Consider the following 26426-nt stretch of genomic DNA (forward strand, 5'->3'; position numbering starts at 1 on the left):
TTAAAGCAATCGGGGCTCCTGAGAGAAATGTCAGATCCCAAGGCTGGGGCAAGGAAAGTATGAATCTGGGACATCTTAAGCCAGGTTGTGAAACACTGCTCAAAAAAAAACCCCCCGAGGTTTGTCAAAAGGACACAGGAGCCAGCTTGGAGGGGCTCTCAACTGTCCAAATCTGAGATGTGAATATCAAAATAATGAAAATGATTTTTTTAAAGACTTTATTGAGAGAGAGTGCACACATGCGTGAGTGGGAAGAGACGGAAAATCTCAAATGGACTGTGCAGACAGCAGAGCCCCAAACAGGGCTCCATCTCAAGACCCTGAGATCGTGACCTGAGCCAAAATCAAGAGTCAGACGTTTAACCAAATGTACCACCCAGGTGCCCCAATAATGAAAATTATTTAAAACCCAAGGACTAAAATAGGAGTTCATGAGTCCACACTGATGCAAATAAATGGTGAAGGGAAATTCCTTTTTTACAGCAAAATGCCAACTAGTAAATGTAGAAAGAATAATAGAATGAGGGTCCCAATTAGGTGGCCATCCTACTACTATCAGGCATGGAAGATCAATGGATCCTAAAACTAGCGAAAGTTTGAGGACACAGGATACTTAATACACTGTCAAAGTATCCCCGCACAAAGTATTTTATTAATTTCAAAGGGAAAACACTAACTGTACAGGTACTGGCAGACACCACCTTACCTGAAGGATCAGGGTTACCATCACCAGTAATTGGACAGTGGCATCACGTGCCCCCCACGGTAATATACAGAATGCTGCATCGCTTCTGTGGCATTTCTGCCCAGAATACATAACCTGAATTTACCGACTAGGAAACATGAGTGAAACCTAAATTGAGGGACATTTTCAAAACTGGCCAGAACTTTTCAAAAAATATGAAAATCACAGAAGGAAAGGCTGGCGGACTTCCAGATTGTGGGAGATCAAAGACCCGCTGTAACAATGAAGTGTAACCCATAATCCAGGGTCAGATTTTTTTTTCTTTTTGCTAAAATAGCATTATTGGGACCACAAGCAACATCTGAATGGAATCTCTAAATTAGATGCGAGTTTTGTATCAAAGGTAATTTCCTGATTTTGACAGTTGTAATATGGTTGTGTAGAATGTCCTAAATAGTCTTGAGAGAATGTATTGAAGCAGGGAAGGGTAATCGGGTATCGTTTTGGTAACTTCTCCGATGGTTCAGAAGAAATATGTGAATATTTAAGGACTTACACATACGGCGGGGCGGGGGGAGAGAATGATAAAACAAATGTGGGGAAAGGTTAACAATCAGGGAACCTGGTGTAGGATGCACAGGGATTCCTCGTGCATTTCTTGCCACCTTTCTGTAAGTGTGAAATATCCCAGTTCATGTTTCTAATATACTGAAAAGAAAACTGTTTAGAACCTGAGTCATGCAGAAAGGCTTTTATTTTTTAACCTGTCAACCCCCTACCTTATTCATAAGACTAAATTGTTTTGACACAATTTTTTTCTTTTTTTTTTAAAAGAAAAAAAACTTGAAAATAAGTAAGAAATATATGTGGCCTTGGCAAAAACTGTCTAAATTGTCCAATTCTACAAAATGCTCGTGAAAGTCTGACAGATTACGTGGAGAGGTTTCTTTTTGTTTTGGGAGACAGCCCAATCTTCTATGCGGCTATTCTTCTGAGCTCCTGGTATCATTTTACTCCAAACTTGACTGCAATTAGACACAGAGCGTGGGATACTGGGACACGGAGGCAGAAAATAATTATTAGTAAGGATAAAAGAGATAGACTTGAAAAACTTGTATCGAATTTTATGCATGTGTACACATTTTATTAAATTTGCATTCTAAGATATACACAAGGTCAGCATTTCACAAAACTTCCTATTATTTATTCCAAAAGCAGTTATCATGAAACAGAGTATGATTATATTAAGTTAGTCAAGCAAAAAGAGCATCTGTAGGATTTTTTTATGATATCATCTCTTGTACTTGCTTTCAAATAGAAGCCGGAAATATGATATATTAGAATAGGAAGAGAGAATTTTACTTTATAATAATGACCACTTTTCAAATATTAGACTTCATATAAAAATAAAGGGGTACTGTCAACAAAGCTCATCTGAAGGCTAGCATCTCTCTTTTATTTTTTCCAAAACAATCCCTGCATAAACTTAACTTTCTAGTCGATTTGAACAATAAAAACGAACCCCGGGTTCAACGATGAAGTGACTCATCTCGTCTCCTAGTTCTCACACTACTGTTAATGACTACAATTCCCTCTCCCAATTCTCACCCACCACTGGATCTCAAGAAGAAATTGAAATACCATCACATTCCGAAGGTTGTTTCTTACGAGACCTAAATTAGAGCCAAAAAAAATCATGGCCAAAAGTATCCCTTTAAGGCAAAGAAGACAGTAGTGCGAAAGTGGATGATTAGCCTGTAAAAGAGAAAACCATCTCTCGGCATTATATGGGCAGAAACATTTGAATGCGGTTCTTTCAGAAACAGGACAGACACACTGGATACCATCGAAGTAATTCTTTAAAAATGGCACGCTAGGGAACACGCTTCATAGTATGTACACTGATGTTGGGCTTGAAAGCTGAGGGACCTTGCACGGGTGAAAGCAATACGAGAAATCAAGCCGTTAATGGCCACTGGGGCGGTTAGTACAGTTTAGAATCAACGCCACCTCGGATGCCGGAGCAGAACTACTCACTGCAAAGCTAAGTGATGCTCTTCTTGTAAGTCAAAGCGGATCGCTTTCCCCTCAAGCCATATGGTAGGACTATTCTGTGAGACCCCTCAAAGTGCATCATCTTCCTTCAAAATTCAAGAATCTTTGCCTTCAAAGGACACAGGGGCAGTAGTTTCCATTTCTTACATTCATTTCAAAAGTAGAATATTGTGATCCTAGCAGGCAAATTTGCATATTAAACACAGACAATCCAACCACGATGTCTGAACATTAAAAAGCAACCAAGCACAACAGACATTTTTACACAGTTTTAAATAATAAATAATACAACGATAGATTACACTCGGTTTGTTTTTTTTTAAATAGCTCTAGCAGGATTTTCCTTTTAAAAATTAAATAACTTACGGTACCTCGGACTTACTATCATGTACACTGTTCACAGCTCAAACAGCTCCATTAAAAGCAGAATGCACAGTAACATCGACTTTTTTTAAGCTCCTAAAAGCTTCCTCACAGATATTAAATTGCCCTTACTAGGAGGCAGCATCGACAAGAACTGGATTTGGACTCTGGTGGCAACATGATTAACCCAAACAGAGTCAGCGGCAGCACACACTCACCACGCGACAAAACCAACAAATCCAAGGACAGAAAAATAATCAGGAAAAAAAAAGCAGCAATCAAAACAGTATGTGGCAATCAGACACATTAAAGCCCCCTTTTCTACCCTACCTTAAGACATCCATCTTTACAGCACAACACTGTACCCCAAGGCACCTCAGGCCTCGTAATACCACCCGAGGCAAGCTGTCACGCCCCATGCATGCTTTTCTACACAGTGCTTTGGGTGTAAATAACATTATTCATTCATTTGTAGATGCTCCACACATCTGGTCAAGGCAGGGATTTCTTCTCCTTGATAACACCACCTAGAAACATTAACAATATTTTATATATTCCTTCAGGCAACAGGTTTGGGGAGAAAAATATCAACTGTGGTGGCTAAGGCATAAGAACCTGTGGAGAGTCATCCAGGCATCCTGTCAAGTCCATTTACATTCTCAGCACTAAAATCAATCCTCACGTCATACACTCCACCAGCAAAGAAGCGATATGGGTAGTAATGAAAGTGACTACGGGTTTCTTCCCCTCTGTGAGAAATGGCAGGTAAGCAGCTCAAACAGGAAAAGGAAACAAAATGATGTACTTGAAGCTGATGCAGAAAAATAAAAATTTAATATAATCTAAAGCAATCCATCTATTATTGTGAAATAAAGAGATCTGAATCTATGTAGTCAACAGAACAAAACAAAACAAAACAGGAACCAAAAAAAAACAAAAAACAAAAAAAACAAAAAAACAAACCCAAATCTCTCAAGCAAGAGAATTTCTGATCAACTTTAGCTGTCGTGTTGCTGCTGGGAAAAAGAACCACTGTTGAAAATACACATCAGTGCTTTCCTTAAACGTATAGGCTCTATAATAGGTGCGCTTTGAGGCACCGAGGAATATGTATGTATGTGTATATATATACTGGGCAATCAAAAATGAGTATTAGAGATTTAGTCACTAGATCCAAAATGAGATTAGCAAAAAAGAGACATACGTAAGGTCACTACACCTGTAAAATTGAACTTTTAGAGAAGAGAGATGCCACACAGAATGGCATCGGAATGGGTTTTTTGTGTTTTTTTTTTTTTTAGCCTGTCACACTTTAATCCTCATTATGGATCAAAGTTCTCTGCATTCCTCACTGCAAGTTTTACGTAAGCAACGGCAGTTAAGAATGCTGAATCAGAAATGGGTAAGTCACTTGGGTGAGAGATCATCCATGAAGATGAACGGAGAGCATGGATTGGAGCATGCTACTGGAAACTCTGCGGTTGTTCTGCCTTTAGCCAGTGAGTCTGAGGATAAGCCACTGCTGCTACTACTGCCATCCAAAATATCTGAACTGAGGACAAAGCAAAAAGAATTATAAGCAGATGCATCTATCAGGATAAAGGTAAACATAACATGCAACGACATAGTTCCAAGAACTCACACATCTGTAAGAGCATTTTTAAATAATAAAAAGCATAAGCGACAGCAATGACCTACACAAGGTGCTACATTCAGATACCTGCAAAAACAAGGTCACAGATATCCAGAGGGCATTCAAGGTTCTGTACCACTTTGGTGCTCTCTTGGAGGCACCAGAACGTCCAACACAGAGTAAGCATTCCTTGACGTGTCAAGATTTTGGTGAGGGAGCTCCCTTACCTTCAGCTCAAAAGATCGCTATCCTTAGATTTCTCTTCTTCCCTTCCCATCAGCCTTCGAGTAAGAGGACTGGTTACTCACTGAGGCACCCTGGACCATCTGAAGTACTCTAGTACATTCCCTGCTTCATGGCTCCTCTACCCCAGAACACAGTCCTTCAACCACTCTAGATCCGACCGCTTCCCCCTTCGCACTCCCTTCCCAAGATGCCTTCAAGTGAAACCCTTCTCTTTTCTGATTTCTCCCTCCACCATTTGCCTTTTATATTCCTCTCATCTGATGAACTTCTGACACTGTTTCCTTTTCTCTTGCTGTTAGAATCTACAAGTATCTCTACAAGCCTCCTTCAGTTACTATCCAGTTAGGCTGCTAGAAGGAATGTTCTAGAGCCACGGGCCCAATACCCTCACCCTCCACTTGCCTCTCTGACTCTGACAGCTAGCTTCCACTCCCATCCTTCCACGAAAACTCCCGATCTGGGCACCAGAGCCTCTAGGATCCAGCCCAGGGACTCCTTACCCACCCAGCCTAGGCTCTCATGGCTGCCAACCATCCATCTGGCCCGCTTCGTCATAAACCCAGCTTCATGCTTCAGTAGTCACCATTTCACACCAGGCTGCCTTTCTGGCTCTGAGTCCCATCAGTCCAACATGTAAGTCCTATGCTCTATATATCTGGCCTGAATGCACTCCCTCACTTATTCTAATATTTACCGAGTATCTGCCAAGGGCAGGAAGTATGCTAGATCTTAGAAATATGATGGCGTCTAAGACAGACATGGTCCTGGCCCTCATGGAACTTACGAAGTACAGTGCGGAAGACAGACATTTAAGGAACCATGCTGATACGTGTGTAATTTGGGATCAAAGCAGCACAGGCAAGATACAAAGGGCTCTACGAGTGTGTGGCATGGGTAATCTGATCCAACGTGGAGGGACTGGGAGGAACATGTTCCCCAAAAGTGATACTTGAGCTGCTCATCTGAAAGCTGAGTAGGTATTAACTAGGTCTGGTTTGGGAGGAAGCAAGGGTGGTTTTAGGAGCCGAAAGAGGGCTAGTGCGGTTGTTAAGTAGAGAGAGCGAGGACACGGTGAGAGACAAAGCCGAAGAGGTCGTCGGGTGGTTTTAGGATTTACAGAGACACACTTTTTAATTTTGAAAAGGGAAGCAAGCACAGAATTGGAAAAGGAATCATGAATCAGGAAATATGGGTTCTAGCTGAAGTCTGGTCACTAGCTCTTCTACAAAAGCCGACCCTGGTCTAATATGCTCTGAGGCTAAATATTAGCTTCACTTTTAATATGATCACTTTTATGGATCTCCAGGTTAATACAATCCTGGTGTTAAGCAACCCACGGCACACTTGGAAGTTTCTGGGCCCTGTACCCTCCCCCCGACCTCTAAGACATGTAATACTTTCCCCCAACGTCTCTGTTATTTTTTCTATTGCCTGTGGATTGTTTTTAGGCAGAGACAGAAAACAAATAAACTCTGGAAAAGTAAACATAAAAAGGGAAACAGTATGGTCCACGGTACTCACACTTTACGCTCACTGCTGTGAAATGCATCATTAATAACAGCACTTTTAAATAAGAAGTTCGGAAAATTTAGCTGGCACTGCTGTTTTTCAACCCACTGGTAAAATAGGTCTAAAATATGAATTATTCAAACTACTGAAAGAAAGTTACACAGATAATCTAAGGCATTGGAAAATCAAAAGACCTTTATATTTGCCTTTGGAACATATGTGATTTTTCCTCCTGCAGCACTTTGCCTAGACTAATATTAAAATGAATTTACTTTCCTAAAGCACATATTGGCTAGGCAGCCGAAGGACACGCTCTGTGCTACTTGGCAAGAAGAAACAGGCCTTGATTAAAATTTGGCCACCGAGCAGATAATATGAATATAAATAAAGACTTTCTTATTCCAACCACCGGCCTTATGGTGAGCCCTGGGTTAAAAGATTCCGTTTGTAACAAGACCTGCTTGCTTAGGTGAATCCTGTATTCACTCAAAAACACAGAACATGGCTCATGAGGAGAAACCTCTCATCCAGCACAGTTGATTACCTTAAGAGAAATAAGCTAACAGGGAAATTACCAAGACGTTACTGGGAAAAAAAGAATACAAATCTGAACATTTCGTTTCATATATTCCTTTTCAGGAATTTTTTCTCTATTATTAAATATGAACATATGAAAAATTATGTTCATTAATAGTAAAATAGCATACTTAAATTTAGCCTCCAGCATAATTTAGATTCAGAACTTGGTAAACCGTTAACCAGGTATTTTCTCTGAACTAAGGTCTAGTTTCTATTCTAATAAATCTGACACTACTACACTTGATCATGGAAGCAGAGACTACAGGTCACAGATTACCCACTGTCAGTAAATCTGTGCAGAGCAAGACTTCTGTGATTTTTTTTAATTCACAGAGAGATCCCTGAATAAAAGTGACTTTCACAGCGTTCATTACTAAACCTTCTGTCAGGCCTTCTAAAAGCAACAAAGTATGGTCCAATTCAAGTTTATCTTTTTCCTTTCCTAGCTGAAACTCTGATGGAGGTATTAATTGACCTCAGACTAATGACTGAAAGCCAGACAATGCAAGGAAAGCAAAGGACCTAGACAGTTCAAGCTGGACACAGGAGTACAAGCATCAAAAAATGAACTAATTCAGGGCACTGCGGTGGTTCAGTGGGTTAAGCCTCTGCCTTCAGCTCAGGTCATGATCCCAGGGTCCATATCGGACTGTCTGCTCAGCAGGGAGCCTGCTTCCCTCTCTCTCTGCCTGCTACTCTGCCTACTTATAACCTCTCTCTCTGTCAGATAAATAAATAAAATCTTTAAAAATAATAAAATAAATAAAATTAAATTTTAAAAAAAGGTGATTTTAACACCTAACTCACATCAATGGAAAAAATCATCTAAGCAGAAGTTCAGCAAGGAAACACTGGCTTTGAATGACAGTGGACTAGATGGACTTAACAGATATATTCAGAGAATTTCATCCTAAAGCAGAAGAATACACATTCTTTTCAAGTGCATGTAGAGGAAAAAAAATAAAAATAAAAAATAAAAAAATAATTTTTTTTAAATAAACTAATTCTAATTCATTCTGGCTTCTGAGGATACATAATGATACAATATCTGAACCACACAACCAAAAATACTTATGACTATTAAGGTAGTGTCCTCGGTCTAAAAAAAGTAAGAGGGAAAGTATAAGAGAATTATTAAAACCTTCAAATGATAAACAACAAAATCAGGATGTCCAGTGTAACTGATGCTATTACTCATCTGCGGAGTCACTTTGTGCCTTGTGCAGTCAATAAACTGAGTTCTATCCGACTAAGGACAGGCAGGAAAATGTACTCCAAATTCATCATAGCCCTATCAACCCCCACATAGATTCTGGTACTACCCCTTGCTGTGGGTTAAAGTGGTTCACAGGGTAGGTTTTCTAGTCTCTACGATCTTATCTTAGAAAGATCCAACATTATATTTCTGCATAACTTCTAAGTTTTTAAGATCACATATTTAAATATAATCACTTCCATAGTCACCTTGGGGATAGTTTCTCTTTTTTTAAAGATTTTATTTATTTATTTGGCAGGTAGAGATCGCAAGTAGGCAAAGAGAGAGAGAGAGAGAGAGAGAGAGAGAGAGAGGGAGGGAGGAGGAAGCAGGCTCCCCGCTGAGCAGAGAGCCCCATGCGGGGCTCGATCCCAGGACCCCAGGATCATGACCTGAGCTGAAGGCAGAGGCCCCAACCCACTGAGCCACCCAGGCACCCCGGGGATAGGAGTTTTAAGTACCAGCACAGATGTCTAAGCTGCTCACTTAAACACAATCAAGGTATACATATACAGTTCTATTATTAAATAAATCGTGATTAAATCTCATTCTTTGTACACCTCACATATTCCTGATTAATTTTTCTTGCCATGACACATATACCACTAAAAATAATGTGAAAATCACTAAGTGAAACCCAGTGAAAAATGTTAAAATATAAAGGTTAAGTCAGCAGTCACACTAACACTGATGCACTGGGCAAGAATCTCATGGGAGAACTTTTCCTTTCCTGTCTGAGAAACAGACTATCACTGAATCTTCCCTATGTGGCTAGTGGCCCTAAAAACAGATAATCTTGTTCCCATAAGAACGAGAAACAGAACAAGAGTCCCCAGCACACAAAAGGAATCAAAGCACCACGGACTGGTGAACTTCCAAGCTACAATCAAATTCTTGAGGTTCGGAAGAACTAAATGCAGAATGACATAATTCCTGCCTTGTGGTTGACAACGCTCCCTGGATTTGCTTGGCAAAGATTTCAGAGATTTCATCTAGTAAAAAAATATGGTATCAAGAGCGGGCCTACTATTCCTTTGGGCAGCAGTCACCACATTGGACACAAACCCTACATAGGTCTCTACTCAAACTTCACACTTATTTTACACTTCAAAGATGTCAGATTTTATTTTTTTAAAGATTTCATTTATTTGATAGAGAGAGAGAGAGCATGCACAAGCAGGGGGAGCAGTAGGTAGAGGGGGGGAGGAGAGAGAACCAGGCTTCCTTCTGAGCAAGGAGCCCAATGTGGGGCTCAATCCCAGGACCCTGGGATCATGACCTGAGCCAAAGGCAGATGCTTAACCGACTGAGCCACCCAGGAGGCCCAAGATGTCAGATTTTAATGACTGTTATCTAACATATGAAGTTTAACTTCAAGTTTTAAAAACCCATCTTTCCTTTGTGGGGTGGGGAAGGGGGACAAACAAAGACAACTGAAATGATGAGAGGAGATGCCATCTACTAATGATCGACCCGGTACCTTTTCTGCTCCCTAAAATGTATAAAAACGGTTTCCTTGGTTATCACATAGATTGGCTATCCTTGACAACAGAAACCAGAACACAGCTAGTATCTGTCTCTCTCCCCATTTCTAACAATACTGATCAATGAAAGAAAGTCTGATCAATGGAACTGCATTATAGAGATAGGAAAAAAAGGTTTTGCAAAAGCAGCATCCAATTTTTACAAATCACGAATAACTCCTGTTCAAAATCTCTTCACTGCAAACATAAAGGTCAGCAATATTAGGATACAAGGTGCCCCAAAAGTCAGAGCAATCTTGAGCTTTAATATCCTCAGGAGTCCAAATGCTACAAACTTACTGAAAATACCTTTTAAAGTTCAATTGCTTAAATATCTTTTACACTTAGTTTTGTGAATTTGGACAATAAACTTCAACCTATTACTTGAGCCACACGTTGGCTTGTTACTGCTCTGACTGGCCATGAAAGAAGTGAATCTTTCCAGTGTGAGGCAATGCTTTTTGTCTTTATGGATCAAAAATGCCCTTAATCACCAATGTCGATGTCTCCAGTGCTCTCATAGTTAGTGACGGTTCTAAGGAGAAAGAATGGGAGGGGTGGCAACAGAAACAGGACCCTCACCATAGCCACCATCCTTGACAACTTAGGTTTTGCTATTCAGAGGAATAAACATCTGGACAAGGGGTGAGGACCCTTGGTAAGTCCCAGACCATTTGCTTTCCTTCCTTCTTTATTGTTTTATGGCATCCTGTACAGTCTATGACAATATTTTTTTTTAAATCGCCTCACCCTCTGTGTTTTCAGCTTGGCGAAATGCTTCCTTATCTTCTTCCTAACTTGGTTACTTGGTTAGCAACTGGGTAAGCAAAGCTATTTATACTGTCATGTGCCTATATTAAAACACACTTTACCATAAAAGTGATAGACAGTTTCCACTAAGTGTAGAGTTTCATCCACTAGTCCTCTTGACAAGCTTCAGAAGTTTTCTCTTTGCAATCATCTACATACCTGGAAAGGCTCTCTATCCCAAAATTAGCACACTGAGCTACCAAGGACAGACATAGATGACAGAGGAGGGACTGTGGGGCTGAAAATAGCTAGAACAATCTAAAAGGCATCTGTTCCAAGGTTAGAACAGTACTGATCAACGAGTCTAATAAACTAGAAGAATCTGTGACTTCTTGGTCAACTACAAGTGCAGGTTATCTTACACAAAACAATAGATATGTGATCTGGAAAGGAAGAAACACTAATCCTTATACCTTGTAAGTGGCGTGCACAATTCCTCTATTTAGAGGACACCATCCTTACATTTCTAAAGTGAATGCACTTTGGGGCTCTTAAAAAAGATCCTCAGCTATAAAACTCAGGCAACAAAAAGTACTAAAAGGCACTACACAGTTGTGTCTAGAACACACGCGCTCAGTGAATTGATTAGAAACAGGTGCCGAGGGGCACGAGGGTGGCTTGGTTGGTTAAGTACCTGCCTTCAGCTCAGGTCATGATCCCAGGGTCCTGGGATCGAGCCCCGCCTCGGGCTCCCTGCCTCTCCCTCTGCCACCCACCCCCACCCCGCTTGTGTTCTCTCACTCGTGCTCTCTCAAATAAATAAATGAAATCTTTAAAAAATTTTTTTAAAAAGAAGTAAATACTGAAAGAATTCAAAGTATTACCTGGCCACTGCCACTATCCCTTCCCCTTCCTTCCAATGTATGTCAGCATTCAAGTACTCGACTTCAGGTACATGAAAAGATATTAACTTCTGCACCGAAACATTGAAGGGCCTTAAGTTAGATGAGTATGGCTGAAAAAAAATATTATGTGACTAGACCACAGGAATCAGGAAGTGTTTTTATACTAACACTTCTTTTTATACTAAAAGACAAAACCTGGGTAGGACTGTGACAGAACACCCCCCAAATTTCAAAAACACTTTATAACAGAAAATGCTATAGAAAACACCATGCTTCAGAGGATGCTGGTGTTCCCTGCTAAGTCAAAGGATATAATACAAAATGCAGGCAGAGCAGCTACAATCAATGCACATTATCCACACCAACCCGGAAACTCTTTCTCACGCCATCCAGCTGTTGCCACGCTCCCACACCATTACCACCTACCGAGAGAGGCTGACCTAACAGGAGCTAGGGAGGAAAGGAAGGTGCCAGAAACATACACACACTTCTGAAGGAGTACTCAATGACTTTCAAATGATCTGCTTTGTTTCACATTCTCTGTACCTCCCTGGAGCTTTCCCCTCTATAGAGCATGAATAAAAAGCCGAATGTTATTCCAAATGATCCCAACATACTTCGGATGTGGCTCTTTTTTAATAGATCATCCCCTAACATCCTTCGGATTTGATTTCATTTTTTACCATGAACTGAGATCAGACAGTTGTGCAGCCTCTGGAGACAGCATGCTGGTAGTGCCTTGGAAGAGCCTCTTGGGCTGGCTTTCTGTCTCCATTTCACCTACAACAGAAGAGATGAATACTACCGTAAAACAACTTTACAAATACAGGCATGGGGCAAAAATGGGATGATCTTTGTTCAACTAAAGCTCAGAACGCTTCGTCAAGCCATTACTTCGAAGCTGTTTTTCCACAGGCTTTAAAGTGGAAGAAATAATACTTCCATATAGCCTCAACCAAAAAGTAAGCGGCCCTTTAAAAAAAAACACACACACGGGCGCCTGGGTGGCTCAGTGGGTTAAGCCGCTGCCTTCGGCTCAGGTCATGATCTCAGGGTCCTGGGATCGAGTCCCGCATCGGGCTCTCTGCTCAGCAGGGAGCCTGCTTCCTCCTCTCTCTCTGCCTGCCTCTCTGCCTACTTGTGTTCTCTGTCAAATAAAATCTTTTAAAAAAAAATAAATAAAAAATAAATAAAAAAAAACACACACCCCTTATTTAGCATGCTATGGATATAGTCCTGTTCTTTAACCGAAGAGCAGAACCAGAACACGGACTATATCAGGCAAAATGAATCAAGGCTTACCCCAGCAGAAATAAAGAATCATCCCCAAAAAGCTGAAGCTCACAGTGAATAATGATTTATCCCAGGCAACTAGCAAAGACTACTGATTTTATATTATTTTAATATATTGGAGTATTTCCTGAGTCAAAGTCAAATGGATTAAAAAGTATGTAGTCTAACGGTGTATAAATTAAAGGTTGCTTTAGACTACTTAGGGAAAATGAACACTTTAAAAAGTGACTTTGAATGCCCATCTGTAATTGAAAGCAATCATTAATCCTTTCAGGAAATTGGTGTTGTACTGGCAACACCTCACTCTAACAGACTATCTCAAAATATCTTTAAAGTAGCAGAAAAACTTTGCATTAATCGGAATAACATTTTGCCACCAGGAGTGCAAAGACTAAAAACCCTCAGTTAAGACAAAAAAAGCCCCTTTTCAAATAAGCTATGATTTAAAACACACAAATACCTTAGTTTTGAGGCTCTTTATCTGAGCTTTAAAATGAATATTAAATAAAACTTAATTCTTGGGCCCAACTATATTTTCCAATGGGAAATTAGTAACTGTGAATTTACAGCCATACAAGATTCTTCTCATGGAAAAAGATCAAGCAAGAACAAATGTAACATTTATTTTTTTCCCTCATATTATCAATTAATTCATATTATCTTTCTTCTGGAGCTACTTTGGAAATTACCAACTCAGGAAAAGTTGTATTTTTATTTGCTTTTGCCATGCTTTAATATGGAGCTTTTAAAAGCTATACTGCCAGACTTTCGACACCCCATTAGCAAAAGACTTTAGCCCCTTTTATCACAGAATTCCTCCATCTGCTGGTATATTTTGGAATAGCTTTGAAACTAAACAACCATACTAATTCCAACTTCCTGCAATGTATCAAAAATTAATAATAACAATAATAATGGCTTTACTTGTAAATAATTGTAAATTATTTAAATAATTTGTTGTAAATAATTCCTTGCAGCATTAAGGTAAAAGACTACCAGGTTATAAAAAAATTTATTCACTAAATGCAAACATCATCACCATATCAAAACCTACTTTCCAGAAAAAGTATGATATCTGAAATATCACACTTTTTTGAATCTGTGCATGGTGCTATTGGTGGAAAGTTTCCACCAAAGCTCCAAGTACCTGTTTACCCAGTATTAGGAGTGGGACTGTTTTCCTGGCCCCAAAGGTGATCTGCACCAAGAAACCACTTGCTGAGTTGCTTTTTCAAAATTATGGTTAAAACTCTTGTTTAAAATGACACCCAACACTTGGAATCATACGGGTATAGCCCCAGGAAGGATGACTCAACCTTTCCTTATTTTTTGCGCCTTTTTAAAACAGACTCCATAAGGGGCCCTCAAAGGTATCTGAAACTAACACCGAGTGAGAGTGCCCTGTGGTTCAAAATAAGGTAATTAAGAGCACGCCATCGTATCAAAAACCCTATGGACTAGAATATGAGGCAGTTTCTCTCTGTGAGGCATAATTTAGTGGTGGCTTTATATCTGAATATGCAGCGTGTTCAGAGACCTATTTACCAGGACATAAGCATGTACTTCTGCAATGTATTAACTTGCATCTACTTTCTATTCAGATCACTGAGAGGCAAAAATTTCTGGAATATATATTGGTAATATGAATATATGAATAAGATTCAGTTATAAGTACAAAAAACATAGACAGTATCAGATAACTCATTTACAAAATTTAGAATTCATAAAGCATATGTTGGGAAGAATATTTCCCATTTCTTTAGAAAAAAGGACTCATGCCTTGAGCTAACTTTAGACAAATTCTAGTTTGTCATTCAAGCTCAACTAGGTTTAGTATCAGAAGTGTGACACTTGCCTTTTCTTTTCAGAGGACCAAGAACACTGGGCCTGATGCACTTGACTGGACTCTGACTCCTCCTGCTTCAAAGAATAAACAAACAGGATGTGAAGTGCTTCTAAGATGCAAGATAAATGTTAGCGCCCACCAAATAAATCAATGAAATTGACAGTCATCTAGAAAACGGTGGAAAATGCCCGTGTTGAAAGTTGACGAACTGAAATGCCAAAACGTGATCTGAGCTGGCCTACAGCAATCGGAGACAACGTGGCATTTCAAGCTATTTTAAAAAATCATTCTATAAGACAAGGTATCTACAACAGTTTTTTTTTTTTTTAAGATAAACCTTATTAAAAAGGTATTTTGAAGGGCGCTTGGGTGGCTCAGTGGTTTAAGCCTCTGCTTTCAGCTCGGGTCATGGTTCCAGGGTCCTGGGATCAAGCCCCGCCATTGGGCTCTCTGCTCAGGGAGGAGCCTGCTTCCCCCTCTCTCTGCCTACTTGTGATCTCTCTCTCTCTCTCTCTGTCAAATAAATAAATAAAATCTTTAAAAAATATATGTATATTTTTTAAAAGGTATTTTGATTTTACTGGTCTACAATCTTATATTTTTTTTTCCTTATCCTTATAAAGGATATGTTATTGGGTGTGTGTGGGTGGGTGTTTGTGTGGGTGGGTGTGTTCCTGGTAAAATGTCACTGGTAGAATATAGGTGACAGGTAGTATGCGGATACTCATTTGGTTCCATTTTGTTGTCTGTTCGATAATTTCCATAAGAAAACGTTGGGGAAAAAGTGCATCAGGAGAGACAAGCTTTTGCAAAGCAGGTTCACTTACCTGGTGAAGCGTCTTGGACTAGGAACGGGGCTCGGGGGCAGCCCGCTGCTGCTCACAAACATTTGTAAGGATGGTGAAAAACATTGCTAGAAAAAACACATTTCATATTAACATAGCTTTAGTGCTCCAGCTTTCAAAAGGTTCTCAAGATAACAGAAACAACATCCTTAGAATTACTTAGCTGTCTATATGCACACGCACGCACACACACACACACACACGAGAGAGAGAGAGAGAGAGAGAGAGAGAATATACACATGTATTGACAGACCATTTTTTTTTCCAAATTACTATCGCAGACTTTCATTCATTTTCCTTCTCATCATCGGATTCTTTACACATGAGGTGGGGTGTGTGTGTATGCATGCATGTGTGTGTGTTTGTGTGTGTGTGTGTGTGCATGTTTTAGAGAGTTAACAGCTTAGTGTGTGAAAGAGAGTTAACATCTTGTCAACGAGCCGACCTTTCCAAATCCTCTAGTGGGCGATGGTGCTGGAGACACCGGGGTGAAGTCAATTCTTTTAGGAGAATATAGTTTCTCCGGCTTCTCAAAATCGCTGTCACTCTGTAAATACACAAGCGTTACTTCCTCATAATTCACAATCCAGCACATCACAGCTCTTTACTACTCAAACACACCTACGTTTTTAGAATAGAAATGTACAGATTCTAAAAGTCGCACTCTCATGTTCTGGTGGAAAAGGAGAGATCAGAAATTTGGAAACAGGGTGGGGGGAACAGAAGGGTACCAAAAAAATGAATGAAGCCAATGAACAACATAAAGGTTTCCAGAAAAAAAACAACAACAACAACAAGCAAACATGGGATTAACTTTACCAGGCTCAAGCTCTCATCCCATGACTGGCTTATCTGCATTGCTGTCTGCACTTCCCTAAAACAAACAGAAATGAAAGGCCATTCAGTGCTCAGACATACATACAAGACATCCATCAAGCTAGACCATGTTCTCGTGGAGCACTAACCGTTCGTGTGCAGTTTCCCTGTTCATCATATCCATGCCTTCCTCCTGTGAAGACAAACACATGCTGAAAACACAGTATTTATGCACATCCACATGGTTCTCCACCTCGAAGAAAATCTTAAAAGACTTTTCTGCCTTCTTTGCCATCATCACAGTGCAGCAGAACATTCTAAGATTGTCTCCCCTGCCGCATCTGTGTTTCACCTGCACACTCAGAAGAATTTCCAGCTGCCTGTGGCTATTCATGTTTAATGGCCCAATCTTCAGAATGAAAATAAAAGCGAAGTGGACAATTCAGACTACTGTAGCTCTGAGCTAGGAAGGAAAATTTACCCTTTTGATCTGATGCAGCCTGCTGCTAGGAACACGGCTAGGCGAGGGCGACAGCAACTGGAAGGGAAAAGTAAACATTTACTATTTTCTGAAGCACAGAGCAGTAGTCTGCTGTCAGTCCTGGTGTCCAACCTCCTCCCAGATAAGATTTCATACTCTTCTCAGAGATGTAGCTCTTTAGATCACTGAACATTAGCACACTAGAGGCAGGACATTCAGTCTTTGGGAAGTACACCAGGTGTCCAACCTCAAAGCACCATCTGTCACTAGACAGGCACTGACTTTAACACTTTTCCCAAATGAATGCAGGGCTGTGTACATTTATGTGAGAAAAAAAAAGATTCCAGGCCTTGGAAATATCCATTACCCCACTTATCTAAAATAAGGAACTAGGTAAGAAGGGAAAGGAAAAAAAGCTGATTTTAGTCATTTTAACACCAAAGTACCAATGGTACATGTCTTCACAGGCTCAGAAGCCCAGTATAATATTCTGTCTATGATTAGGGTCGATCGAAAACATTTTAAAGCTGCCATAAGATTTTGCTTGTGTGATCTAAATCAATCCTAAAATTTGGTCATCACCACAAACCCTACTTACTAGTTAAGAAAAATCAGTGTGGAAGGCAATGTGTATTTTTCAGATATCTTCTGCTTTCCCTTAGATCATTGCTTTTTTGACAACGCAAAACTAAAATGATTTGGGGGAGGGGGCCCAAATCATGTTCCCGCAAAATAATCACAATCTAATCACAAGATGAAAGGTACAATTCCTCTCAACAGCTCTTACAGGGCTCTAACAGCCATTATGTAAACAACTGCTACTTAGCCCCTAATTAAATCCAAATAAACCTGTAGTGCCGTAAAACCAAATAAGACACCAGCCCTGTTACAAGAGGCCCTATCTGATTAAAACGCCTAAAAATCCTAAAGTGGTGAGTCGTACAAAATGGTGATAAATTGCTCCAAGTTTTTTAGGCAAAAGCGAAGTCAGGTGAAAAAATATTTTTTTAAAGGTATACACTGAAACAGGATTTTACCTCAAAGGATATCTCTTCAGTACCCTCCCCTTCCTCTTACTTTTTCCTCTCCTAGGCTCTGAAAATAAAAAAAAAACTTTACGAATAAAATCCTCTTAAATAAAAGGGTTTTTTTTTTCCCCCACTAGAAAACAAATATATGTTTACAGGTAAGTTCTTAATGAAGGCCATTTGAGAAACACGAAGCAGGGCACCCGGGGGCGCAGGCAGTGACGCAGCTGACTCTTGATTTCGGCTCAGGTCATCATCTTGGGGTCCTGGGATGGAGCCCTGAGTTAGGTAGGCTCCGTGCTCAGCCGGGCATCTGCTTGTGATTCTCTCTCTCCCTCTGCCCCGACCCCTCCCCCGACTGGTGCCCACTCTCCCTCGCTCTCACAAATAAATAAATCTTTCCCCCCAAAAAAAGGAAAGAAAGAAAAACACTAAGCTACTAGGCAAGTAAATAAGAGAGGAAAGACTAAGAGAATACCACAGAAGAGAGCACAGATGTGTCTGTCAGAGAACAAAAGAAACCCCGGAGGCCGCGAAATCTGCAGGAAAGCCAAAGATTGCAAAAAGCTGATGGCAGATAAAGTCAGAAGTAGAGATGCTACATCTATATGACGTCCAACTTGTCAACGTACACAGAACTGGAAAGAAGACCCAAAGGGGAAGAACAATGCTCTGGCTAGTACTAGAAACAAGTGTTAATGCACAGGCTGAGAAAAAAGCCAAGTGCTTCAAGGAGGATGCTGGTTAATGGCATTAAGTACAGCAAAGAGCTTAAGTGGAGTGAGAAAGAAGGCCCCTGCCACCAGCATCACGTGGGCACTGGTGACTTTCGTAAGAACAGGGTTTGTTGTTTTTTTTCTTTCTTTAAGATTTTATTTAGAGAGAACGAGCGCAGGAGGAGGAGCAGAGGGAGAGGGACAAGCCAACTCTGCATTGAGCACAGAGCCCAACATGGGATGGGGCTCGATCCCAGGCCCCTAAGATCATGACCTGAGCTAAAATCAAGAGTCGGACACTTAACTGACTGAGCCGCAGGCACCCTACAAGAACAGGTTCTTTAAAAAATATTTTACTTATTTGTGATAGAGCGAGAGCAAGAGAGGGAGCTGAGTGGGCGGGGGGTGAGCATAGGGAGAGGGAGAAACAGGCTCTTCACTGTGCAGGGAGCCTGATGTGGGGCTCGACCCCAGCACCCTGAGATCATGACCTGAGCCAAAGGCAGAGGCTTAACCCACTGAGCCACCCAGGAGCCCCTGAGAACAGTTTTTTAATAGTGTGGTGATAGAGGTAGTGCAATCACAAATTGGCTGAGTGGTTGGCAAGAAACTAAGAGACGAGGAAGGAGAGGAAGTGTGCTGTGGATTAAGCTCTGGGAAAGCTCAGAGGGGTGGAAGGAAAACAGGGAAAGAGAGGCCTATGAAGGAAGACAACTTGTGTTCCAGATACTAGATATGTGAGTCAGAAGAAAGTGGGAGCAAAAAAGCCAGGGAGGAAGGGACTAGAGGGTAGACAAGAGCCTGAGCAAAGTGACAGGAGACTCAGAAAATCCAGGAACCACTAGGAAAAAGTGCCCCATGTGAAGGTAAAGACATTTTCAGGAGAAAAAAGCTGACATGTATACGAGATGGCCATCTGCACACTCTGTAAACAGGGAAGGGTCATCTGCCCAAAGTGAAAGGTGTAGGAAGCTTGCAGAATTTTGTTCAAAGTTTGAATATTGCTTTGGAGAACAGCATGGAGCAAGTGGCACCTGGAACCCAAAATGCCCAGGAAGAATTTATCTCCTGGCCCTTCAAATGACCAATTCCTTGAAATTTCCCTACTCGTCGTATACAGGCAACACCTTTCCCCTGGTCACTAAGAAGTAAAAGTTCAGTCCCCTGGAGTTCTCCTCCTCCCTGCATTTATACCTAATCCGTTGTCAAATCATGAAGAAACGATCTCTGCACATCTTCATGTGCAAGTCCCCTCCCTTCCACTTCGCGCCACACCTTGCTTTTGGCAGGTTAATACAAGACACAGGGAAGTGTATTAAGATTTATAGAGGGGGGGCCCGGGTGGCTCAGTGGGTTAAGCGTCTGCCTTCAGCTCAGGTCATGATCTCAGGGTCACGGGATCAAGTCCCAAGTCGGGCTCCCTGCTCAGCAGGGCGTCGGCTTCTCCCTCTCTCCCCTCTGCCTGCCACTCCCCTTCCTCATGTGCTCTCTGTCAAATAAATAAATAAAATATTTTTTAAAAGATTTATAGAGGACACTGTGATATAACATGTAAGGTGTAATCAGTGACGACAGAAGTACCCAGAAGGTGCTGCGGAAGGCTTCCTGAAACAGGAAGCTCAAAAGGAAAAGGGGATGGAGGGAAAACCACGTAAGCATCACCACAGAGCAGTGAATCAACATGGCTCCTCCAGCAAACCTAGGGATTGTAGTGCCGCCCAAGAAAAAGATATTTGTTGCGGGGGGAGAAATGAGCCTAGACAGAGTGGATAAGAATCTTCGCGTTTTAGAAAAGAGAAAAAGTCAAGTATAAAGAGGCAAATTCATTTTCCCTTCTTTGCTCTACTACTGAGATCAGGAACACAGCTGGGTAACAAGTAGAAACATTTTTCATAAACATAGCAAAATTAAATTCTATTTTCCAGCATCCTCAGGGAAGGTGACATGAATCAAACCTCCAGATTGCTAACATTTTCCCCTTTAAGTATGTTTAGCCACTTCGGCTGGAAATCTTTCTGGAAAGCATTGTAATTTTTCTCCCCCTTTCTTAAACAGATTTTGCCAAACAGAATGGCCCTGGCGTGTCTCTATTCTAATCCCGGCCCTGCCGCTTCCCAATTATGTGATTCTAAGCAAGTCGCTTCTATCGGCTGAGTCTTAGCTGCTGCCTCTTTGAACTGGGAAAAACATCTTTTGTCCTGCCTACTTCATGTGGGTTGCTATGAGAATGACAAGTGTGTAAGGACTCTGTAACATGTAGAATACCACATAAGCATAGGTACTACTATAATTTAAGCAAAGGTTAATGACCTGGGTATCTTTAAGAACATCAAGTATTTTACAGTTCTATGCCGGCGAGGTCCTCAGGGTCTATTAACGGGCTCTCAGCCCTTGTACTAAGCCACGGACTAATTTTTTAAAAGCCTCTCTCTGCTTTTCAGTTTTTCCCTCTCCTCCCCTGCTAGCAGCTATTAGTATACCTTAAACCCGAATGTACCTCTTCTGATTTGCTGCTTCTCCACACTACCGAGTTGGAAGCTTATTATAATTGTGCATAAATTTTAGATGATTCAGAGGTCAGAGAGGCTCCCTATAAATGACGAACCTTTGTGCACAGACTATGGAAATCAAGCACAGCCATTCACAGGTCTGTTTGCTTACATCTCAGATGTCTTCCAGAGCGCTGCAGCTACTGGCTAAGTGGGGTCCGCATGTGAAGTGCTACTACATAAAAAACCTCATCATAATTTCTCCCAATGCGACCGGCTAATAAGATGATCCCTGACAGCTCTGGCTATATAAAACAGTCACTATTAGCAACTCTACCGGGAATATAAATACAGGCATTATAAAGGAGCGCTTACTTTGGGTAAATAACATTGTCCAACAGCTATGTGCCAGAAATAAACACTCGGCTACTGTCTAAATGATTTTTGCTTCCTAGGACAAATAAAGACCACTTTTTCAGCTATATTTAGAAGTCAATCCTGATTTACCTCATAACCATGATGCAAGCAGTGACAAAAAAAAAAAATAATGAATAGTTTTTTTTTTTTTTTTTTTAAATACAAAGTCCCACAGCCAGGAAAAAACTTTAACCAGATCTCTTTTTGGCACCGAAAGCTGACAATGGCCACTCATGAGCGAGGTAGGTAAGATAATTTTTTTTTCTTTTGTGAACAATGGTGCATAGCGCATCGTCTTGAGAACGAGAGACTACATTGGAAAGTGTTTTCCCCAACCCATACCATGAAAAATACTTACTTCTATACTTACCAGGCTATGTCGGCTCATGATCGTTGTACTATTCCTCCGAGTTCTAAAGGTATAAGGTTGAAAAACCTGGGAAAGGTCACTAAAAAAATAAAAATAAAATTAATAAGGTCTTCTCGTTTAAGGGAACTGCCAAGCCTCTAGTCAACAATGAAATCTTCCATGCTCCTCATTGCGTACAGTGAATAAATACCTCACCAGCCTCTTCAGAGCTTCGGTGGTGGTGTGCTGTGGAGGACAGGTTTGCCCAGATACTGATCTCCTCAGTGGTTGGGGGGCAGCTGAGAGGTATGGGGCGGAGCTCCAGACTGGTTGCCTCCAGCTGCTTCTGGTCAGAGCACACGCCCCCAAACCGGTTCCCACCAGACAGGAGCAGCCTCATCTGTTTACCCCAGAAGACCTAAACATATTACTGCTTTCTGTGTGTGCCATGAGGGCGAGAAGGGCTGAGGAGCCCTGTTCCACAGCACATCTCCCACTGTTGCCCTAAATATGTGCTCTGCCCATGAACCTGCTGTGCCATTAGATAAATATGCCTGGAGTTTTGCTCCCGTTGCCTCTTCTGCCTCCGGTGTCCTCCCTCCCACCACCATCCGTCCAAATCCTTCCTCTCCTCGAGCCCCCATTTCAACGCAACCCGCTCCATGAGGCCTCTCTTCAATCCACAAACTGAATGCAAGCATTCCCTCCTTTGAGTCCAAAGAGCACAATGGGAAATGAGATGCTTCTTGAGACACCCACTTTACCTTTTATTAAAGAAAAGCATGCCTGTGTCTTAAACTCTGTGGTGGAGGCCTTTTGTTCCTCTTTGTATAACGTCCCTGCAGTGCCTAGCAGAGTGCCATGCCCGTGGTAAGAGGTCAAAAAAGATTTTCAGGACTGAACTGAATTGGACTTCAAGGGCCCACTGAGATCACCTAATTCAGTTCTCCTAAGTTTCAAATGAGAAAACACTCAGAAAGGCTAAGTAAGTCACGCCTGATCACAGGGAGAAATATTGGGACTAGGTCTAGTCTCCTCACCCCTTCTTCTGTCACATCATGCTACCCTGCAAGTAATTATTTGATTTCTGATTCAAAAAAATAGTGTGTTATTTCTACAACAGTCTAAGCGCAGGTCAGCAGGATCACCCTAGTCCCTAGCAATTGCTTGCTTACCAGATTTTTAAAAAACGCCCAAAGACCGATTTATGCCTACAGAATCAAAAATAAATGCAGAGCTGAAGACAGCATTAGGAAAGGAGTCACTCCATCATTCCCTCAGTTTCAAAATTTAATAAAAGAAAATGAGTTAATTCCATTTCCCCCCAAAATACAGATATTATAATCAGTTTGATAGACAAGAATTACCTATTTCTTTGCTTTCACTGTGCTTAAGTAATGATTTTGGCTAATTCTACTCCCATCCCCTTTTTTGGACTAATTCCATTTCTACAGGGTCTTGCAAATTAGCTCTCTACTAAGATGAATTATCTACTTATAAGAGGGAAATGTAATAGGCTCAGGAGGTTTTCCAACCTAACCTTCACTATCCTAAGATTCTACCTTAAAATAGACCCTCTGGTGACTTAACACAAAAATATAAGACCTTACCACTAAAATTCAAGGGTTAATTCTTTCCATTGTTTTCTAAAACCTGTTATTTTCACTGACCTAAGCTACACAACACCCTTCCTTTTTTTAATTCACTGGAATGCATTTCTGGCAGTTTTAGGATCTGAAAACATTATGACAAATGCAAATCACTTAACGTGCCATGAACACGCTACTTGATTACAAGTTATTAGATAAATTGTGATTTATTAAAGTAAATGCTCTGTTAATGCCAGGGTTCCTAAACTAAGCTTAGAAATAGCAGCTCTTAGAGACAGGTGTCAAGTTGCAAGTCTAGTTCCAGGGGCTTCAGTCTGACATTCAGTGGTGTAAATTAGGCAGGGCAAGCAACCTGTTAGAACAGCCAGAAGCTTCTTGTAGATCCTTTAAGAGTGGGCCAACAGAGCTCCAGGTAAAGAGGGCCCCATTTTTCCCACAGTTCCCAGAGTTTGGGGTCAAACTTTCACTCCACCTTGGGACCCAAGTGGCTGTCAAGCAAACAAGTCCCCACCCCCTCAGTTTAGAAAGCCCAAACGAGCGCCAACTCTCACTTTAGGCAAGGAAGCTTGCTTGCACGAGGTCGAGGAGCCCCTGAACCCAGTACTTCACCGTCCCCAACCCGCCTCACCTGAGCCCATGGATCAGGGGAGCGCTGCTGGATCTCCTCAGGGTGCCCCCATCAGATGTATCGGGCTCAAAGTCCAGCTCCATTTTCTCCTGAGCCATGTCGGAGACTTGCAGGCAGGCACAGCGGACAGGGCTCAGCTCCTGGTGCTTAGCTATGGACTCCCAAGACTCTCACTGCAGGACTGAGCTGCTGGGGACTGGCAGCTGGGGGCGGGGGCTAAGGGGCGGAGGCTTGGGGGCGGGGGCTGGGGCGGAGAAAAGCAGAAGAGGAGGAGGAGGGAACGAGGATGAGGATGAGGAAGGGAGGATGATAGTGAGTGAGGGGCGGAGGAAGGGGAGGTGGTAGTGGTGGTGGTGGACGATGACAGATTAAAGGAAGAGGATGGAGGAAAGAGAGGGATGGAGGGAAAAGAACAAGAGGCAGGAAAAGCGGATAGATGGAAAAGCAGGAAAACAGAGAGGGTAAAAGGAGGGCAGGATCGGGAAAGGAATAAGATGGGGGTAAGGAGGAGGACCGAGGAGGAGGGCAGGGTGGAGGGAAAAGAGGAACACGAGGGAGGGAAAGAAAAAGACGGGGTGCGGGGAAGAGGAGAGAGGAAGGAGAAGGAAGCGGACAGAGGGAGAAGAGGAGGGGGAGGAAACTAGGCAGCGGCGCAACTCATGTTGCTATCTTTCGGCCGACGACCTCAAGCGGGGCCGGGCTACAAACACCGCGGCTGCCCGGGCAGCCCTAGCACCGAAAAGCTGACAGTCGGGCAGGGCCCGGCCGGGTGGCCTCGACGGCTCCAGCTCCCCATGCTCGGGGACCCGGTCCAGCCCCCCATGCTCTGGGACCCGGTCCCGGAGGCTCCTTAGCCCTGTGAGGGGTGCTTCTCCCCTCCCTACCCCCCCTCCCCGCCTGGAGGACAGGTGGGGGGTTCGGCCCCTCAGCCGCCGCCGCGGTGCCTCCTCTTCCTCTCTTGGGTTCTAATGGCCCGGAGGAACCCCTTGGGGCCAAGACCAAAATCTACAACCTGCCGCCTCTTCCGCCTCCCACGCTTCAGAAGCGGGAACCTCCGCGGGGCCAGGTCTTCCGCGTCCGGGCACCCATCGGGTCCTGCGCACGCGCCCGGCGGCCGCGCCAATGAGCCCGCGGGCACGGAGCATGCGTGGGAGCCCCGCCCAGCAAACCTCCTCCAAAGGGGAGGAGCGTTTCCAGGGGGCCCGGCGCCTTCCTCTCTGGCATTGGCCGGGGGACCCTGGCGCCCGATTTTGAAAAGAACCAATAGTTTGGAGACCTGGAGCATCTTCGTTCAGAGGAGTTTGGGCCGATATTCACGGGAAATAGAAACTTGTGGTTTCCAGGAGGTTTTTTTCAGTGCCAATTTGTTTGCTCTGAACTCTGATCTCCGCCCGTTTCTTAAATCCCTTAATTTTGTTGGTCTTTAGAGGTGCTGATTTCTTTTTCAGATAATCCATTTGGATGCACTAGACCAAAGGAAATGAAAAAACAAAAGCAATGGTGTAAAAATAAAGAGACTCTAATGAGAGTTCATATAGCGAGTGGCAAGCACTCATCTCCATTTTACAAGCACTGTTAGCTTCAACAATATTAGGAAACGTCCTGAAGAACAAGGAACAGAGCCAATTTTTTTTTTCCTTTCTAGGATTTACAGAGGCCCTAACAATAGCCATTCAGCATGTGTGAGGCCTGGAATTATTTATTTTATTTAACAAACACCCACATAGCAGTTACTGTGTGCTAGGCTCCATTCTAAGAGCTTTAGAAATATAATCTTCACTACTTGAATGGCCCTGGGATAAAGATGGTATTATATTGTGTTAATCATACATACGGAGAAATGTAGAAAATTTAATAGTTATGGAATTGGTTTCAAAATTTAACAAAAAGAGTTTTTCCTGCCTCTTCAACTTAGTTGTCCCGTATTAAACTTGCCAAGCCTAATCATTTTATTCTTCGGTGTTAATATTTGCTGCCTATAATACAGAGTTTTTAAGAGTTTTTGGATCATTTCCTTTAGATTGCCTATATCTTTCTGTCAACTGAATTAGAAAAGCAAGCTGTGTTTTGATCAATTTATGTAGCTCTTTTTATCTCAAGATCTCAGCAACCTCCTCATCTGCTCAAAAAAATGTAGTACATTCTATTGTTCACAATAGCTAGTAAATAATCATCTGTTGCCCACATGCAGAGTTCCTAACTCTGAAGAGTCAAACAATTCAGTAGAATCCCTAACTTACAGGAGTGCCTAGGTAGCTCAGTTGGTTAAGCACCTGCCTTTGGCTCAGGTCCTGATCCCAGGGTCCTGGAATCAAGCCCTGCATCGCATCAGGCTCCCTGCTCAGCTAGGAGTCTTCTTCCCCCTCTCTCTCTGCCCCTCTCCCCTACTCGTGCTCTCTCTCATG

General features: G+C 42.1%; 1 protein-coding gene across 4 annotated transcripts; it reads right to left on the minus strand.

Annotated features, from left to right (window-relative positions):
• Window positions 1–1802: 1802 nt before the first annotated feature.
• On the minus strand, window positions 1803–25147 carry FAM122B (family with sequence similarity 122B). Of its 4 annotated transcripts, none has more exons than XM_032330465.1 (10): window positions 24022–24570; window positions 21805–21883; window positions 16785–16841; window positions 16453–16496; window positions 16307–16361; window positions 15933–16034; window positions 15470–15555; window positions 14652–14713; window positions 12187–12283; window positions 1803–3630 (listed from the first exon to the last, which is right to left on the minus strand). In XM_032330465.1, exons 1-10 carry the CDS (start codon window positions 24117–24119, stop codon window positions 3561–3563), a joined length of 750 nt encoding a protein of 249 aa, XP_032186356.1. In that variant the 5' UTR covers window positions 24120–24570; the 3' UTR covers window positions 1803–3560. The 4 variants fall into 4 exon arrangements, with proteins under 4 accessions (XP_032186356.1, XP_032186355.1, XP_032186358.1 ...); XM_032330464.1 differs by having other exon boundaries at window positions 14652–14716; XM_032330467.1 differs by lacking the exon at window positions 1803–3630 and adding an exon at window positions 4376–4655 and having other exon boundaries at window positions 24022–25147.
• Window positions 25148–26426: the final 1279 nt, after the last annotated feature.

This window comes from Mustela erminea, chromosome X (assembly GCF_009829155.1).
Source record: "Mustela erminea isolate mMusErm1 chromosome X, mMusErm1.Pri, whole genome shotgun sequence".
Taxonomy (NCBI): Eukaryota; Metazoa; Chordata; class Mammalia; order Carnivora; family Mustelidae; genus Mustela; species Mustela erminea.

Coding starts and splice junctions, on each gene's coding strand:
- FAM122B (XM_032330466.1), bottom strand. CDS start 24,119: ATGGCTCAGGAGAAAATGGAGCTGGACTTTGAGCCCGATACATCTGAT. Junction 15,556..15,932: donor CCACTAGAGGATTTGGAAAG/GTCGGCTCGTTG, acceptor TGTTTTTTCTAG/CAATGTTTTTCACCATCCTT. Junction 14,717..15,469: donor AGTCCAAGACGCTTCACCAG/GTAAGTGAACCT, acceptor TATTCTTTGAAG/CAGGAGGAGTCAGAGTCCAG.